General features: G+C 43.6%; 2 protein-coding genes across 32 annotated transcripts in view; one reads left to right on the forward strand and one right to left on the reverse strand.

The window, feature by feature from the left end:
• Nucleotides 1–17,373, reverse strand: part of SPRING1 (SREBF pathway regulator in golgi 1) — a 337,705-nt gene that overhangs the window by 201,849 nt on the left and 118,483 nt on the right. For 12 of the 29 annotated variants that reach the window (XR_010933322.1, XR_010933324.1, XR_010933327.1 and 9 more), the window contains one exon: nt 10,528–10,614. The exons of 14 other annotated variants lie outside the window; for them this stretch is intronic. Coding sequence is in view for 11 of the 15 variants with exons in the window: in XM_067700726.1 (XP_067556827.1) it covers nt 10,537–10,614 (78 nt within the window). In the remaining 4 variants the exon portion in view is untranslated. The remainder of the gene's footprint in view (nt 1–10,527; nt 10,615–17,373) is intronic. 3 more of the 29 variants (XM_067700724.1, XM_067700723.1, XM_067700733.1) reach the window with 1 other exon arrangement.
• On the forward strand, nt 864–6,621 carry LOC137203835 (uncharacterized). Of its 3 annotated transcripts, XR_010933320.1 has the most exons (3): nt 864–1,861; nt 5,670–6,347; nt 6,379–6,621. XR_010933320.1 is itself a non-coding variant. In XM_067700710.1 (2 exons), exons 1-2 carry the CDS (start codon nt 901–903, stop codon nt 5,861–5,863), a joined length of 1,155 nt encoding a protein of 384 aa, XP_067556811.1. In that variant the 5' UTR covers nt 864–900; the 3' UTR covers nt 5,864–6,620. The 3 variants fall into 3 exon arrangements, 2 of the variants coding, with proteins under 2 accessions (XP_067556811.1, XP_067556812.1); XM_067700710.1 differs by having other exon boundaries at nt 5,670–6,620; XM_067700711.1 differs by lacking the exon at nt 6,379–6,621 and having other exon boundaries at nt 3,318–5,812.

The raw sequence follows: 17,373 nt of genomic DNA on the forward strand, positions 1-17,373 counted from the left end.
TCCTGGCGATTGTCTCCTCACCCTTTTAAGGCAATGGATCTTAACCTTTTGTGGTGTGGGACTCGAGGGACATTGTTCCAGCTAATGATTAAGAACTCTCCAGACAATAGGGGCTTCTTAGACAATGGGTGAATTTCCAGGATGTCCGGCCCCCTTCCGAGAAGGAGGGAGATAACAAAATGTAAAAAAGGTGTCTGTCAAAGACCAATCAGGCAGCTGGGGACAAGTTCCCTCTCTGGTCCGAGCCTAAGCCGGGACCAATCAGCAGGAGAACACAACCAAATCTATAATTTACATACGGGGAAGTGGGAACCTATAAAACTGACATATTCGCGCCCAAAAGGGTTCCTTCTTCGACCTCCTGCGTGAGGACCAAGGAACCCCGGTGCACCGGCCTTCAATAAACCTCTTGCGTTTTGCATCGACTTCCGACTCTTGTTGTTTCCTGGGCGAGTCGAAACTCCTAGGAGACCGCGCAGGTCTAACATTTGGGGGCTCGTCCGGGATTCCACTCGCCCCGGACCACAAGAACATCGGGAGTTGGAGGTACCAGGTAAGCTCGAGCTTGATTGTCTGTTTGTCCCTTGTTCTTTGTGGGCCATTAACGGAGGAAAGCCGTAAGAATCGGCTTATTATGGAATCTGTATCGGACCTCTGGCTAGGCAGACGTGCTAATAGCCGGCGTCCATGAGCCCTAGGGGACGCCCTGGTGGCTCATCTGGAAGGAGAGGCAAACTCTGTCTCCCCTTCACTCGGTTTCGGCAGTTCCCTTGGTGATAACTGCCATCTGAAGAAGTTTCGGTTTTGAAGCGAGCTCGCTGTGGCCCATACGTATATGTGTTTCGTGGAGCTTTAACTGTTTCTGTATTGTGGTCTATTCTTCTTCTCTGACGGACGACAATGGGACAAACTATGACGACTCCTCTTTCCCTTACCCTAAGCTATTGGACCGAAGTTCGGGCCAGAGCCCATAATTTTTCGGTAGAGGTAAAGAAAGGAAAGTGGCAGACTTTGTGTGCCTCTGAATGGCCAACATTTCAGATAGGATGGCCCCCCGAAGGATCCTTTTTATTAGACAAGATTAAGCTGCTGAAGTCTAAGATATTTAATATAGATCCCCACGGACATCCAGACCAAGTACCATATGTCTTGGTCTGGGAAGATTTAATTCTCTCCCCACCTCCGTGGGTCCGGCCCTTTGTTTCCTCAACAGGTACGTCCGCGCATACATCAGCAGCGTCGGAGATATTAGCCTTAAAGAAAAACCCCAACACGGAGAAGCTACCCGACGCCCCGGATCTACCGAAGGCGATTTATCCTGACCCGCAGTCCGATTTGCTTCTTTTGGATTCCCCACCCCCTTATCCTCCGGCCCCGAATCCCCTACCACCTAGAGGACCCCCAGCTCCACTGCCCTCGGCACCAAGGGAACCATCCATGATGGAAGAAGAAAGGGGTCCCTCAGTGGGCACTAGGAGCCGGAGGGCTATCTCCCCGGACTCCACTGCCCTACCTCTTAGAGAATATGGCCCCCCCGATGGCCAAGGGAATAGACCTCTCCAATATTGGCCCTTTTCCTCTGCAGATCTTTATAATTGGAAAATGCATAACCCAACTTTTTCCGAAAATCCACAGGCCCTTACCGCTTTAATAGAATCTCTTGTTTTCTCCCACCAGCCCACATGGGATGATTGTCAGCAGCTGCTCCAGACTCTCCTAACGACTGAGGAGAGGCAACGGGTTCTTTTAGAAGCCAGAAAAAATGTATTAGGCGCCAATGGGCAACCTACCCAGCTGCCTAACGAGATTGATGCTGGTTTCCCACTCGTCAGGCCAAACTGGGATTTCAATGCCCCGGAAGGTAGGGAGCACCTGAAAATGTATCGCCAGGCTCTGGTGGCGGGTCTCCATGGAGCGGCCAGACGGCCCACTAATTTGGCTAAGGTAAGGGAAGTAACTCAGGGGCCCCAGGAATCGCCAACTGTGTTCCTGGAACGTTTAATGGAAGCCTTTAGACGCTTTACCCCTTATGATCCAACTTCGGAGGGACATAGGGCTACTATAGCAATGGCTTTCATAGATCAAGCGGCCCCTGATATTAAGAAGAAATTACAGAGGCTAGATGGCTTGCAGGGATTTTCGCTTCAGGAGTTAGTAAAAGAGGCAGATAAAGTATATAACAAAAGAGAAACAGAGGAAGAGAAGGAAGAAAGAAAGCAGAAAGAGCAGGAAGCCCGTGAAATAAGACGGGATAAGAGACAGGAGAGGAATTTAAGTAAGATACTGGCCACTGTGGTTGGAGGAAGAAATATAGGGGATAGAAATAGGCAGGAAGGGCGAACAGCAGACAGAAGGCGGCCATTAGACAAGGACCAATGTGCCTACTGTAAAGAAAAAGGACATTGGGCGAGAGAATGCCCTAAGAAAAAGAATGGAGGAAGGCCAACCAAAAACAAAATCTTAACATTGAAAGAAGAAGACTAGGAAAGTCAGGGCTCGAACCCTCTCCCCGAGCCCCGGGTAACTCTTAAAGTGGAGGGGGAACCTGTTCAATTTTTGGTAGATACCGGAGCCCAGCACTCCGTCCTTCTCCACTCAAAAGGTCCTATCTCAGCTAAAAGGTCATGGGTACAAGGAGCCACTGGGAATAAACAATATTCATGGACCACACGAAGGACAGTAGATCTTGGGATTGGACGAGTAACCCATTCATTTTTGATTATTCCGGAATGCCCCTATCCTTTGCTGGGAAGAGATTTACTCTCCAAAGTAGGGGCTCAAATCCACTTTCAGCCAGAAGGTCCCACCATAACTGATAATAAGGGAAGGTTACTTCAAATATTGACTATGAAATTAGAAGATGAATATAAATTATACGAGCAGCCTTCATCCTCACGAGTTAATGTTACTGATTGGGTAACTCGGTTCCCTCAAGCCTGGGCAGAAACTGCCGGAATGGGGATGGCCAAAAATCGGCCCCCGGTGCTAGTGGAACTCAAGGCAACTGCCACCCCAATAACAGTCCGTCAATACCCCATGAGTAGAGAAGCCAAAGACGGTATCCGTTCCCATATACAGAGGCTACTAGACTTGGGCATCTTAATAAGATGTCAATCAGCATGGAACACCCCTCTCCTGCCGGTAAAGAAACCAGGAACAAATGATTATCGGCCGGTGCAGGATCTACGAGAGGTAAACAAACGGGTGGCAGACCTCCACCCCACAGTTCCAAACCTTTACAACCTCCTGAGCACTCTTCCACCTCAACATACGTGGTATACTGTTTTGGACCTTAAAGATGCTTTTTTCTGTTTAAGACTCTCTCCCCTGAGCCAACCCTACTTTGCCTTCGAATGGAAAGATCCAACATCGGGAATGTCTGGTCAGCTGACATGGACACGGCTACCTCAGGGATTTAAGAACTCCCCGACCATCTTTGATGAAGCCCTCCATCAGGATTTGGCATTATATAGAGAATCAAATCCCCAGGTAACATTACTCCAATACGTTGATGATATTTTATTAGCTGCTGAGACCCAAGAAGATTGTATCAAGGGTACTGAAAAACTGTTAACGGAACTTGGAACCCTGGGATATAGAGCCTCAGCCAAGAAAGCACAAATATGCCAACAACAGGTCAGTTACCTGGGGTATCTATTAAAAGGGGGGCAAAGATGGCTCACGGAGAGCAGAAAGGATACGGTGGCCCAAATTCCGGCTCCCAAAAACGCCAGGCAGGTTAGAGAATTTTTGGGGACGGCCGGATTCTGTAGACTATGGATTCCAGGGTTTGCTGAGCTGGCAGCCCCATTGTACCCCCTAACCAAAAACAGCACTCCTTTCGTTTGGGGCGATAAGGAACAACGGGCTTTTGACCAAATCAAACAAGCTTTACTTTCAGCTCCAGCCCTAGGACTGCCAGATGTAACCAAACCTTTTCATTTATATGTGGCCGAAAATAAGGGCATTGCAAAAGGAGTATTGACTCAGAAATTGGGTCCCTGGAATCGCCCAGTTGCTTATTTGTCAAAAAAATTGGACCCTGTGGCATCAGGATGGCCCACCTGTTTAAAGATAATCACTGCAGTGGCCGTTCTAGTCAAAGATGCTGACAAACTAACTTTAGGACAAAATCTAACGATAACAGCTCCTCATGCCCTGGAAAATGTAGTCCGTCAACCACCGGATAGGTGGCTAACTAATGCCAGGATGACCCATTACCAAACCCTGTTGCTAAACTCAGATCGCATCAAGTTTGCTCCAGCCACAGGACTCAATCCAGCCACCTTGCTACCTGATCCTGACTTGGAAGGCTCCACCATCATACATGATTGTCAGGAAGTACTAGCCGCAGCACACGGCAGTAGGCCAGATCTGATGGACCTGCCCCTCCCTGATGCTGATTTCACCTGGTTCACGGATGGGAGCAGTTTCCTGGAGGAAGGTAAGCGTCGAACTGGGGCAGCCGTGGTAGACGGAAAACAAGTCATATGGGCAGCGGCGCTACCACAAGAGACCTCAGCCCAACGAGCTGAATTAATTGCCCTGACGAGGGCATTAGAGATGGCCGAGAATAAAAAAGTAAACATCTACACAGACAGTAGATATGCATTTGCTACCGCTCATATCCACGGTGCCATTTACCAACAGAGAGGGCTACTAACTTCAGGTGGCAAAGAAATTAAAAACAAAGACGAAATCGTGGCTTTGTTGACTGCACTCATGCTTCCTACTAAAGTCAGTATCATCCACTGCCCTGGACATCAAAAAGGAAATACCCCAATAATTAGGGGAAATAATATGGCTGACCAAGTGGCCCGAGAAATAGCATCGGGAGAAGTCATTTTAGGACTGTCAGATAAAGTTCCTGAAAAACCAGGCCGCAATGAAGAAATCATCCCGGCCACAACAAAAGGAACTTTGTCCCCTCAGCAAGCAGAATCCATGTTACAACAGATGCACAGATGGACACATTTGGGGACTAAAAAGATGGTAGCCTTGTTACAAAAAGCCGGGTACGAAACCCCTGGAATGACAAAATTAGCTGAACAAATTGTGCAGGAATGCGTCCCATGTCAACAGGTAAATGCTCACAAAGGGAAACTTGAAACTGGAAAGAGACTCAGGGGGGACCGCCCAGGAACTTACTGGGAAGTGGACTTTACCGAAGTGCGTCCTGGAAGGTACGGTAATAAATACCTTTTAGTTTTTGTAGACACTTTTTCAGGATGGATAGAGGCTTTCCCAACAAAGAAAGAAACAGCTGCTGTAGTAGCCAAGAAGATTTTAGAAGAAATTTTTCCTCGATTTGGAGCATCAAAGGTAATAGGGTCTGATAATGGTCCAGCCTTCGTCGCCCAGGTAAGTCAGGATGTGGCCAGATATTTGGGGACTGATTGAAAATTACATTGTGCCTATAGACCCCAAAGTTTAGGTCAGGTAGAAAGAATGAATAGGACTCTAAAAGAGACCCTAACTAAATTGTCCTTGGAGACTGGCGGTACCGATTGGACGGTGCTCCTTCCTTTGGCCCTATTCCGGGTTAGAAATACACCTTCCCAATACCATCTTACTCCTTTTGAAATATTATATGGTGCCCCGCCTCCCCTCCTCACTTTAGGAAAAGAAATAAAACCTGATTGTCAAAATAACACTGACTTATATGCTAGGCTACTGGGACTCCAATTGGTCCAGAAAGAAATATGGTCCCAACTCGCCAAGGCCTACCAACCGGGAACACCGGGAGAAACTCATCCTTTCCAAGTCGGAGACTCCGTATACGTCCGTCGGCATCGAACCCAGACGTTGGAACCTCGATGAAAAGGACCATACACCATCCTCCCCACCACCCCAACGGCCATAAAAGTGGACGGCATCGCTGCCTGGATCCATGCTTCACATGTGAAGGCTGCACCAGCGAGGCATCATCAGGATGGCGGGCCCAAAGAACCGACAACCCGCTCAAACTCAAGCTTCTACGAACCTAAGACTTATAATTTTGGTTTTACTGCCTTTACTGACTGTAAGTGATTTTAGCCCTCACCTCCCCCAACGTTTAACTTGGCAGGTAATTTCTCAGACTGGAGATGTAACCTGGTCCATTAGTCATACTGCACCCCCCTGGACCTGGTGGCCAGATCTTTTTCCTGATGTTTGTAAATTGGCTATAGGAGCACCTTATTGGGATACAGAAGATTCTCATGATATGAACACTGCCCCTTCCAAAGTTTCGGAAACTGATTGGTTTGGGCCGGGTTGCAAAAATGCAGGCAAAAGAATGATGCTTGGTATCCTCACTTTCTACGTATGCCCCGGGTTCCACCGCCCTTGATCTCTGAATTATAAATGTGGTGGAACTGAAAACTTTTATTGCAAAAGCTGGGGATGTGAAACTACCGGGGATACTAATTGGAAACCCACCTCAACTTGGGATTTTATTACTGTAACGGCTAATTATTCTCATAATGAGGATACCAGACACCGGAGTAAATGTTCAGGATGGTGTCATCCCCTTAAAATTTCCTTTAGTAATCCCGGAAAAAGAGATAAAAAATGGATAAATGGTCATTCTTGGGGCGTTAGATTTTACATGAGAGGATATGATTTTGAAATATTAATGACCCTTAAGCTAAAGATTGAGACTCCTGCTCCTATATCAATAGGCCCAAATCCCATACTTGGCCCCCCTTTGCTTCCCCCCGCCCCTTCAACTACATCAACAAAGAATGAGACTAATGAAACCTCTGGATCCAAAGAACCCACAGTTAAGCCTGGGACTCCTCAGGATAGGATGCTTTCTTTGGTGCAGGCAGCCTTTACGGTTCTCAATGCTACAAACCCAGAGGCTACAAAATCATGTTGACTTTGCTATACTGCCCCTCCCCCTTATTATGATGCTATAGGATATAGCTCCAACTATACTAATTCTACCTCCTCAGACCAATGTCGATGGAAGCAAGAAGGGAACAGTAAATTAACCCTGTCCTCGGTTTTTGGAAATGGTACTTGTATAGGAACACCTCCCCAGTCCCATAGACACCTTTGTCATGATTTTAGCCTCCCTTCAGGCTCAGGATATCTTGTACCTCCTCAAGATGGATGGTGGACATGTAACACGGGGCTCACCCCTTGTGTCTCTTTAGAGGTTCTTAATACTTCAGCTGACTTTTGTGTGTTAGTGCAATTAGTCCCTAGACTTATCTACCATTCAGACTCATCCTTTTTAGATAAATATGTAGGAAAAACAAAAAACAAAAGAGAACCTGTAACCCTCACATTGGCTGTCCTTCTAGGACTAGGAATATCTGCCGGGATAGGAACAGGAACCATAGCCCTCATACAACAACCCCAGTATTATGCAAGTTTAAGACAGGCTGTAGACATCGACCTTCGAGCATTAGAAAGTTCCATAACTCAACTAAAGGAATCACTCACCTCACTTTCAGAAATGGTGTTGCAGCCTAGATTTGCTGTTTCTTAAGGAAGGGGGATTATGCGCCGCTCTAAAAAAAATGTTGCTTTTATATTGATCATTCAGGAACCATTACCAAAACCATGGATAAACTAAGGGAACGCTTAGATAAAAGGCAAAGGGAGAGAGAGAACGAAAAAGGATGGTTTCAATCATGGTTTGATAAGTCCCCCTGGTTTACCACCTTAATCTCTACTCTGTTGGGACCTCTTATTGTTTTATTGTTGATTTTAACTTTTGGACCATGTGTTCTAAATCGCTTGATAGCATTTATTAGAGAACGTATCAGTACTGTACAAGTTCTAATGTTAAGACAACAGTACCAAAGTTTACGAACAGAAGGTTGAGATTCCATGATTGGAATCAATAGTCACAAGAAAAAGGGGGGAATGTGGGACTCGAGGGACATTGTTCCAGCTAATGATTAAGAACTCTCCAGACAATAGGGGCTTCTTAGACAATGGGTGAATTTCCAGGATGTCCGGCCCCCTTCCGAGAAGGAGGGAGATAACAAAATGTAAAAAAGGTGTCTGTCAAAGACCAATCAGGCAGCTGGGGACAAGTTCCCTCTCTGGTCCGAGCCTAAGCCGGGACCAATCAGCAGGAGAACACAACCAAATCTATAATTTACATACGGGGAAGTGGGAACCTATAAAACTGACATATTCGCGCCCAAAAGGGTTCCTTCTTCGACCTCCTGCGTGAGGACCAAGGAACCCCGGTGCACCGGCCTTCAATAAACCTCTTGCGTTTTGCATCGACTTCCGACTCTTGTTGTTTCCTGGGCGAGTCGAAACTCCTAGGAGACCGCGCAGGTCTAACAGTGGGTCATGAAGTCTTCTGAGAATCTGATGAGAGCAGTGGAGCCTCTTCTCAAAAAATGCACAGACTCAGACACACGAATTTGCAGATCCTGTCCAGCTGTACCTCACCCACAGTCTCAGCCAAACAATCCCAACCCTCCTCTCCTTCTTCCCCACAAAGTTATTTGCTCCTTCTCTGGGTTCCCACAGCACTTTCTTTTTAGTTCGAAACAACAATAGTTTATTTTGGGACTTCCCTGATAGCACAGTGGTTAAGAATCCGCCTGCCAATGCAGGGGACACGGCTTCGAGCCCTGGTCTGGGAAGATCCCACATGCTGCGGAGCAACTAAGCCCGTGCGCCACAACTACTGAGCCTGCGCTCTAGAGCCCGCGAGCCACAACTACTGGAGCCTGTGCGCCCTAGAGCCTGCACGCTGCAACTACTGAGCCCATGCACCGCAACTACTGAAGCCCACGTGCCTAGAGTCTGTGCTCTGCAACAAGAGAAGCCACTGCATGAGAAGCCCGCTCACTGCAACGAAGATTAGCCCCTGCTGGCCGCAACTAGAGAAAGCCCACATGCAGCAACGAAGACCCAGTGCAGCCAAAAAAACCCCACAATAGTTTATTTTGCTCATACATCTGTCAGTTGGGCAGGGCTCAGAGGTACCCTCCACTCTGTTAGCTGGGGTGGCTTGAGACTGCGGCTGGAATCATCCAAAGACTCTCTCACCTACCTGTACCTGGAGGTTGATGCTGGAAAGGCCTAGACAGCCAGGAGCAGTAGCCAGGGGCCTGGGGCAGCTCTGCCTGTCCCTCTCTCTCTACTCAGTCTCTCTGGAACGTCCAGAGCACTTTACACCTACTTCTTTTACAATTTAACACACAATATTGTAGTGATTATTTATGCCTGTTGATGGTGGTAATTTACTTAGTCTGCTTCACCAACAACAGCACTGTAGGTCCACCGGGGACGACAACCACAACATGTTCATGTCTGTTTCCCCAGGGCCCTAATGGGTACCTTGCATATGGTAAGCACTTAATATACACTAGTTGGATTACATATGTAGGTGTGTGCTTACCTCATTACTATGCTCCACTGCATTTCAGAAATAGGATTAGAAGGTAGCCTATTTACATACATCAATACAACATAATAAAAAATTTTAAACAAGGAAATGGGGACTCATTGAAAAGGTAGGAAAATATGTTGAAATAAAGGATAAGATCGGTACCCAAAATATATACCACAGATTTCTATACCATTATTGGCAGTGACCCAGAAATCTGGTTTGAGCATCCTGGCAGTATGGGCAAAGAGGGAAACAAAACTGATGGTGTTGGATATAAGCAAACTGATTGCTTAGGAAAGCACAGCTTCTACTAGTAAACTTGCAACCACCTGGCATTAAAAGTGATAGCAAGTTTATGCTCAATGCAGGTTAAAGGAAGTTCAATACAAGCCAACCTATAAGTGGCCAAAACAAAGGAATAAAAGGCTGCAATCCTCTGAGAGTCTGGTTTTATCCACGGAAAAATGTAAGGCTATCTAGTCCAGCTTTTCCTAAAGGACATGTGATGGAATACCAGTCCTGGAGAAGCTCTGCCCACAAAGGGTTCTGCAGTCAAGGAAAGGTGGGAAACCCCCCATGGCTTCCTCTTGGAACCTCACAGCGAACACTAGCATTTTAAAGGCTCTGAGAAGTGCTGCAGTAAAGAAATCCAGCACTTCCCAAGCTCCTTTGCCCCCTGTTGTGCAAGAACCTAGGGACAGTCTCCAAACGGGACTTAGGTCCATTGATCCTACTTGTAAAGAGTTTTTCTTTCTCATAAGAACAGGTAAGATGAACAGACTGCCATTCTTAAGCAAGGTATGCCAATATGTCTTTCCTCTGTCCCTTCTTAAAGGGACCTAGGAAGGAAACAAAGTAGTATGTTCAAATCTCTTCCTTAAAGCACCTTTATTTAAACTCCTCTTTGCTCTTTTTTTCTAGGCATGACTTCAAATAAATAAATGATTTTTGCAAAAGAAATTGGTCACTCAAATTCCAAATAAGGCAGAAGAAAGGTGTGATGGACTGTCACTAAGAGTCCACAATTTCTGCCCCTGAGAAACTAAAAAGGGGTCAGCATACCCCTTTTCCTTGCTGGTCACCTCTGTAGATGTCAGATAAGACCCCTCAGTTACCCGTAACCATAGCCATGTCCTTGGCTACCCATAACTGAGCGCTAAATGAGCAGTACTTACCCAGACCAGTCAGAAAACAAGAGTCGCACCTTTGGCTGATGGCGGGGAGCAGCAAGGGCAATAACTGTCTGTTTGTTTTGGCATCGCCTATGAAAAGAAATTAAGGGTGTGTGTTACCCTTTGTCCAGTTTCTGTCTCTTGGTACACTAGCATTTCCATCTCAAAAGAATCCAAGTGTGAGCTAGTTCGAAAAGGGAAAGCGTGCCCGATTTTGGCAGGCCATGGAACAATCTCAGAGTCCTTTCTTCACAAAGCGCTTGTTAATATCCTACTTAATATGCTACGGAACACACGGTAGAAAACTAATGAAATGAATGGAGGGACTGCAGAGCCTTTAAGATCGATTCTCAAACTCGGTTCCATGGAGCACCAGTGGTTCCCCCAGTGTCTCAGGGGCTGCTGGAAGAGAGGGGAAGAGGCCTCTCTCAGGCAGAGATCTGAGCCCCCAGACCCAATTCAACCACATCAGTTTCTCTTTTTTCAACCCAAGGACGTATTTGGAAAAAAAAGGGGGGGGGGTCGGTTACTTAAATTAGAAAATGTTTGAGAAGCACTGCTTAAATAAAGCTCCACATATATTATTTCTCAGAGCTGAGATTCTGATAAGAATTGAAAAGTTAACGGTTTTAGTTATATTCTTAGCAAGAACCTAGTGGGCAGAAATTTAATTATTTTTAATCAAAAGCAGAGCCATGGCAAAACATATGATAAACAGAAAATATGTGCAGCCGTATAATTAATAAAGAGCTAATATGCTTAGGTTATAAAATGATCCTACAAATTAATAAGGAAAAGACCAATAACCCGGTAGAAACACGGGCCAAGGCTACAGAAATTCACAGAAGCAGAAATGCAAATATTCAATAAACATATGAAAAGATGCTCAGGCTCACTTGTCAGGGAAATGCAAATGAGAACAATGAGCTACTATTTTTTACCCATCAGATTGGCAAAAATGGAAAATATGTGTAACATCCAGAGCTGGCGAGGGTGTAAGGAATCTAGTTCTCTCAAACACCATTGGGGGAGGACTGCAAATTATTATAAAGTGGTGGAAAATCAACTGTTGGTATTTTTGAAAATCTAAACTGTAGCCCGGCGCTCCCACTTCTGGGAATATATCCACCAGAAATGAAAATGCCATTGTATGAAGACATAAATATATGAAGAAGTATATTACAGCATAATTTGTAATAGTTTAAAAAAAAAACCAAAAAACCTGGAAGCAATCTGAATGTACATTAAGAGGAAAATGGTTGAAAAAAATCAGGATGTATTTACATTAAGGAACACAGTACAGATATCAAAAATTATAAAATAAAATTGTACACACGGACTGGGAGATATGCCTGCGACACCTTGTTAAATAGAATAAAAGCGAATGTGATCCTATTTTTATTTAAAAAAAAAAAAGACCAAAAAAAGTCACACCCAGTAAGTGGGTTTCTCTATGTTTTTATAAATAAAGAAAACAGTAGGGAAACATTTATACCTAATTGCTAACACTGATTGCACCGGGAGCTGGATTGGAGAGGAGTGGTGAGACTATTAATTTTATTTTAGATACTTTATTATTTGAAATGTTACAGAAGATATGTATTACTTTTGTAATTCAAATAACCAGAATTTTTAAAAACAGAATTAGGACAGGAAATTCAAAGCAAATCAAATTACTTTGACAATCACTGGAAGGCAGAGTGGAGCTGGCCATCTGGTATGGGGTCTTAAAGCACTAAACCCAAGGAGATAAACAGCTAGTTGAAGGCACCCCAACTATGCAAGGGAGTAGACTGAAGGAGAGCCTTTTAATAGGGCTGACATTTTCCTTGAAAAACAGTCCTGACTCTTCTCTAATATAAGCAGAAGGACTGAATGAGACCCCAAAGTGATAGGCTATAGAAAAGGAGTCAGCAAATTTTTTTCTGTAAAAGACCAAATAGTACGTATGTTAGAGTTTGTGGCACATTTGGTCTCTGTCACAACTACTCAACTCTGTCATTGTAGCACATCAACAGCCATAGACAGTATGTAAATGAAATGGGCATGGCTGTGTCTCAATAAAACTTTATAGGGACTTCCCTGGTGGTCCGGTGGTTAAGACTCCACGCTCCCAATGCAGGGGGCCTGGGTTTGATCCCTGGTCATGGAACTAGATCCCGCACGCATGCCACAGCTAAGAGTCTGCATGCCAAAACTATGAGTCCGCATGCCACAATTAAGAAGTCTGTACACCGCAACTAAAGATCCCGCATGCCAACCCAGCACAACCACAATAAATAAATATTTTTTTAAAAACCTTTATTTATAAAACAGGTAATGGGTGGATTTAACCCAGGGGCTAGAGTTTGCTGACCTCTGCTACAGAACAAGGACATAATTTTTATTTTTATTTTTTTTCATTACGCAGGCCTCTCACTGTTGTGGCCTCTCCCGCTGCGGAGCACAGGCTCCGGAGGCGCAGGCTCAGCGGCCATGGCTCACGGGCCCAGCCGCTCCGCAGCATGTGGGATCCTCCCGGACCAGGGCACGAACCCGTGTCCCCTGCATCGGCAGGTGGCCTCTCAACCACTGCGCCACCAGGGAAGCCCCTATATAATTATTTTTTAAAAGCAAACTATTTCATTTAAGTATACTTCAAGATATACTTAAAGTGATGAAAGAGAAAAACCTACAACCCAGATTACTCTACCCAGCAAGGATCTCATTCAGATTTGACGGAGAAATCAAAAGCTTTTCAAACAAGCAAAAGCTAAGAGAATTCAGCACCACCAAACCAGCTTTACAACAAATGCTAAAGAAACTTCTCTAGGCGGGAAGCACAAGAGAAGAAAACTACCCACAAAAACAAACCCCAAACAATTAAGAAAATGGTAATAGGAACATACATATTGATAATAACCTTGAATGTAAATGGACTAAATGCCCCAATCAAAAGACACAGACTGGCTGAATGGCTACAAAAACAAGACCCATATATATGCTGTCTACAAGAGACCCACTTCAGACCTAGGGACACATACAGACTGAAAGTGAAGGAATGGAAAAAGATATTCCATGCAAATGGAAATCAAAAGAAATCTGGAGTAGCAATACCCGTATCAGATAAAATGGACTTTAAAATAAAGACTGTTACAAGAGATAAGGAAGGACATTACATAACAGTCAAGAGATCAATCCAAGAAGAAGATATAACAATTATGAATCTTTATGCACCCAACATAGGAGCACCTCAATACATAAGGCAAATGCTAACAACCATGAAAAGGGAAATCGACAGTAACACAATAATAGTAGGGGATTTTAAAACTCTACTTACACCAATGGACAGATCATCAAAACAGAAAATAAATAAGGAAACACAAGCTTTTTTTTTTTTAAAGAAGATGTTGGGGGTAGGAGTTTATTAATTAATTAATTTATTTTTGCTGTGTTGGGTCTTCGTTTCTGTGTGAGGGCTTTCTCTAGTTGTGGCAAGCGGGGGCCACTCTTCATCGCGGTGCGCGGGCCTCTCACTATCGTGGCCTCTCTTGTTGCGGAGCACAGGCTCCAGACGCGCAGGCTCAGTAGTTGTGGCTCATGGGCCTAGCTGCTCTGTGGCATGTGGGATCCTCCCAGACCAGGGCTCGAACCTGTGTCCCCTGCATTAGCAGGCAGATTCTCAACCACTGCGCCACCAGGGAAGCCCAGGAAACACAAGCTTTAAATGACACAATAGACCAGATAGATTTAAATGATATTTATAGAACATTCCACCCCAAAGTGGCAGAATACACTTTCCTCTCAAGTGCACATGGAACATCCTCCAGGATAGATCACATTTTGCTTGGGTCACAAATCAAGCCTGGGAAAATTTAAGAAAATTGAAATCATATCAAGCATCTTTTCTGACCAAAATACTATGAGATTGGAAATCAATTATAGGGAAAAAACTGTAAAAACCACAAATACATAGAGGCTAAACAGTGCACTACTAAATAACCAAGAGATCACTGAAGAAATCAAAGAAGAAATAAAAAAATACATAGAGACAAATGACAACAAAAACACCATGACCCAAAACCAATGGGACGCAGCAAAAGCAGTTCTAAGAGGGAAGCTTATGGCAATTCAATCTCACCTCAAGAAACAAGAAAAATCTCAAATAAATAATTTAACCCTACACCTAAAGCTACTAGAGAAAGAAGAACAAAGAAAACCCAAAGTCAGCAGAAGGAAAGAATTCATAAAGATCAGAGCAGAAATAAATGAAATAGAAACAAAGAAAACAATAGCAAAGATCAATAAAACTAAAAGCTGGTTCTTTGAGAAGTTAAAAAAAATTGATAAACCCTTAACCAGACTCATCAAGAAAAAAAGGGAGAGGACACAAATTGATAAAATTAGAAATGAAAAAGGAGAAATCACAACTGACACTGCAGAAATACAAAGGATTGTAAGAGACTACTACAAACAACTATATGCCAATAAAATGGACAACCACGAAGAAATGGACAAATTCTTGGAAAGGTACTATTTTCCAAAACTGAATCAGGAAGAATTAGAAAATATAAACAGACCTATCACAAATAATGAAATTGAAACTGTAATCAAAAATCTTCCAACAAACAAAAGTCCAGGACCAGATGGCTTCACAGGCGAATTCTATCAAACATTTAGAGAAGAGCTAACACTGATCCTTCTCAAACTCTTCCAAAAAATTGCAGAGGGAGGAACACTCCTAAATTCATTCTAGAAAGCCACCATCACCCTGATACCAAAACCAGAAAAAGATATCACAAAAAAAGAAAATTATAGACCAGTATCACTGATGAACATAGATGCAAAAATCCTGAACAAAATACTAGCAAACAGTATCCAACAACATATTAAAAGGATCATACACCATGATCAAGTGGGATTTATCCCAGGGATGCAAAGATTCTTCAGTATACGCAAATCAACCAGTGTGATACACCACATTAACAAATTAAGGAATAAAAACCATATGATCGTCTCAATAGATGCAGAAAAAGCTTCTGACAAAATTCAACACCCATTTATGATAAAAACTCTCCAGAAAATGGGCATAGGGGGAATCTACCTCAACATAATAAAGGCCATATATGACAAACCCACAGCAAACATCATACTCAATGGTGAAAAACTAAAACCATTTGCTCTAAAATCAGGAACAAGACAAGGATGCCCACTCTCGCTACTCTTATTTGACATAGTTTTGGAAGTCCTAGCCATGGCAATCAGAGAAGAAAAAGAAATACAAATTGGAAAAGAAGAAGTAAAACTGTCACTGTCTGCAGGTGACATGATACTATACACAGAAAATCCTAAAGATGCCACCAAAAAACTACTAGAACTAATCAATGAATTTGGTAATGTTGCAGGATACAAAAGTAATGCACAGAAATCTCTGGCAGCCCTATATACTAACAACGAAAAATCAGAAAGAGAAAATAAGGAAACAATCCCATTTACCACTGCAACAAAAATAATAAGTACGAATAAACCTACCTAAGGAGGCGAAAGACTTGTACTCAGAAAACTATAAAACAGTGATGAAAGAAATCAAAGATGATATAAACAAATGGAGAAATATACCATGTTCTTGGATTGGAAGAATCAATATTGTGAAAATGACTAAACTACCCAAAGCAATTTACAGATTCAGTACAATCCCTATCAAACTACCAATGGCATCTTCCACAGAATTAGAACAAAACATTTTACAATTCATATGGAGACACAAAAGACCCCAAATAGCCAAAGCAATGTTGAGAAAGAAAAACGGAGCTGGAGGAATCAGCTTCCCTGACTTCAAACTATACTACAAAGCTACAGTAATCAAGGGGCTTTCCTGGTGGTGCAGTAGTTAAGAATCTGCCTGCCAATGCAGGGGACACGGGTTCAAACCCTGGTCTCAGAAGATCCCACATGTTGCGGAACAATTAAGCCCGTGCACCACAACTACTGAGCCTGCGCTCTAGAGCCTGCGATCCACAACTACTGAGCCCTCGTGCCACAACTACTGAAGCCCGCATGCCTAGAGCCTGTGCTCTGCAACAAGAGAAGCCACAACAATGAGAAGCCAGCACACCGCAACGAAGAGTAGCCCCCACTCACCGCAACTAGATAAAGCCCGCGCACAGCAACGAGGACCCAACACAGCCATAAATAAATAAATAAATAAATAAATAAATTTATTTATTTAAAAAAAGATTTTGCACAGCAAAGGAAACCATAAACGAGACAACACTCAGAATGGGAGAAAATATTTGCAAATGAAACAACAGACAAAGGATTAATCTCCAAAATACACAAACAGCTCATGGAGCTCAATATCAAAAAAACAAACAATTCAATTAAAAAATGGTGGAAGACCTAAATAGACATTTCACCAAAGAAGACATACAGATGTCCAAGAAGCACGTGAAAAGATGCTCAACACCACTAATTATTAGAGAAATGCAAATCAAAACTACAATGAGGTATCACCTCACCCTGGTCAGAATGGCCATTACCAAAAAATCCAGAAACAATAAATGCTGGAAAGGGTGTGGTGAAAAGGGAACCCTCCTGCACTGTTGGTGGGAATGTAAATTGATACAGCCACTATGGAGAACAGTATGGAGGTTCCTTAAAAATCTAAAAATAGAACTACTAACATGACCCAGCCATCCCACTACTGGGCATATACCCTGAGAAAACCATAATTCAAAAAGAGACATGTACCCCAATGTTCACTGCAGCACTATTTACAATAGCCAGGACATGGAACCAACCTAAATGTCAATCAACAGATGAATGGATAAAGAAGATGTGGCACATATATACAATGGAATATTACTCAGC

This window comes from Pseudorca crassidens, chromosome 12, assembly GCF_039906515.1.
Source record: "Pseudorca crassidens isolate mPseCra1 chromosome 12, mPseCra1.hap1, whole genome shotgun sequence".
Classification (NCBI taxonomy): domain Eukaryota; kingdom Metazoa; phylum Chordata; class Mammalia; order Artiodactyla; family Delphinidae; genus Pseudorca; species Pseudorca crassidens.

Bases quoted from the DNA above. Each gene is read 5' to 3' on its own strand.
- LOC137203835 (XM_067700710.1), top strand. From the start codon at position 901: ATGGGACAAACTATGACGACTCCTCTTTCCCTTACCCTAAGCTATTGG. The intron at 1,862-5,669 runs GTAGGGAGCACC...CTTATATGCTAG, and splicing joins GGATTTCAATGCCCCGGAAG to GCTACTGGGACTCCAATTGG.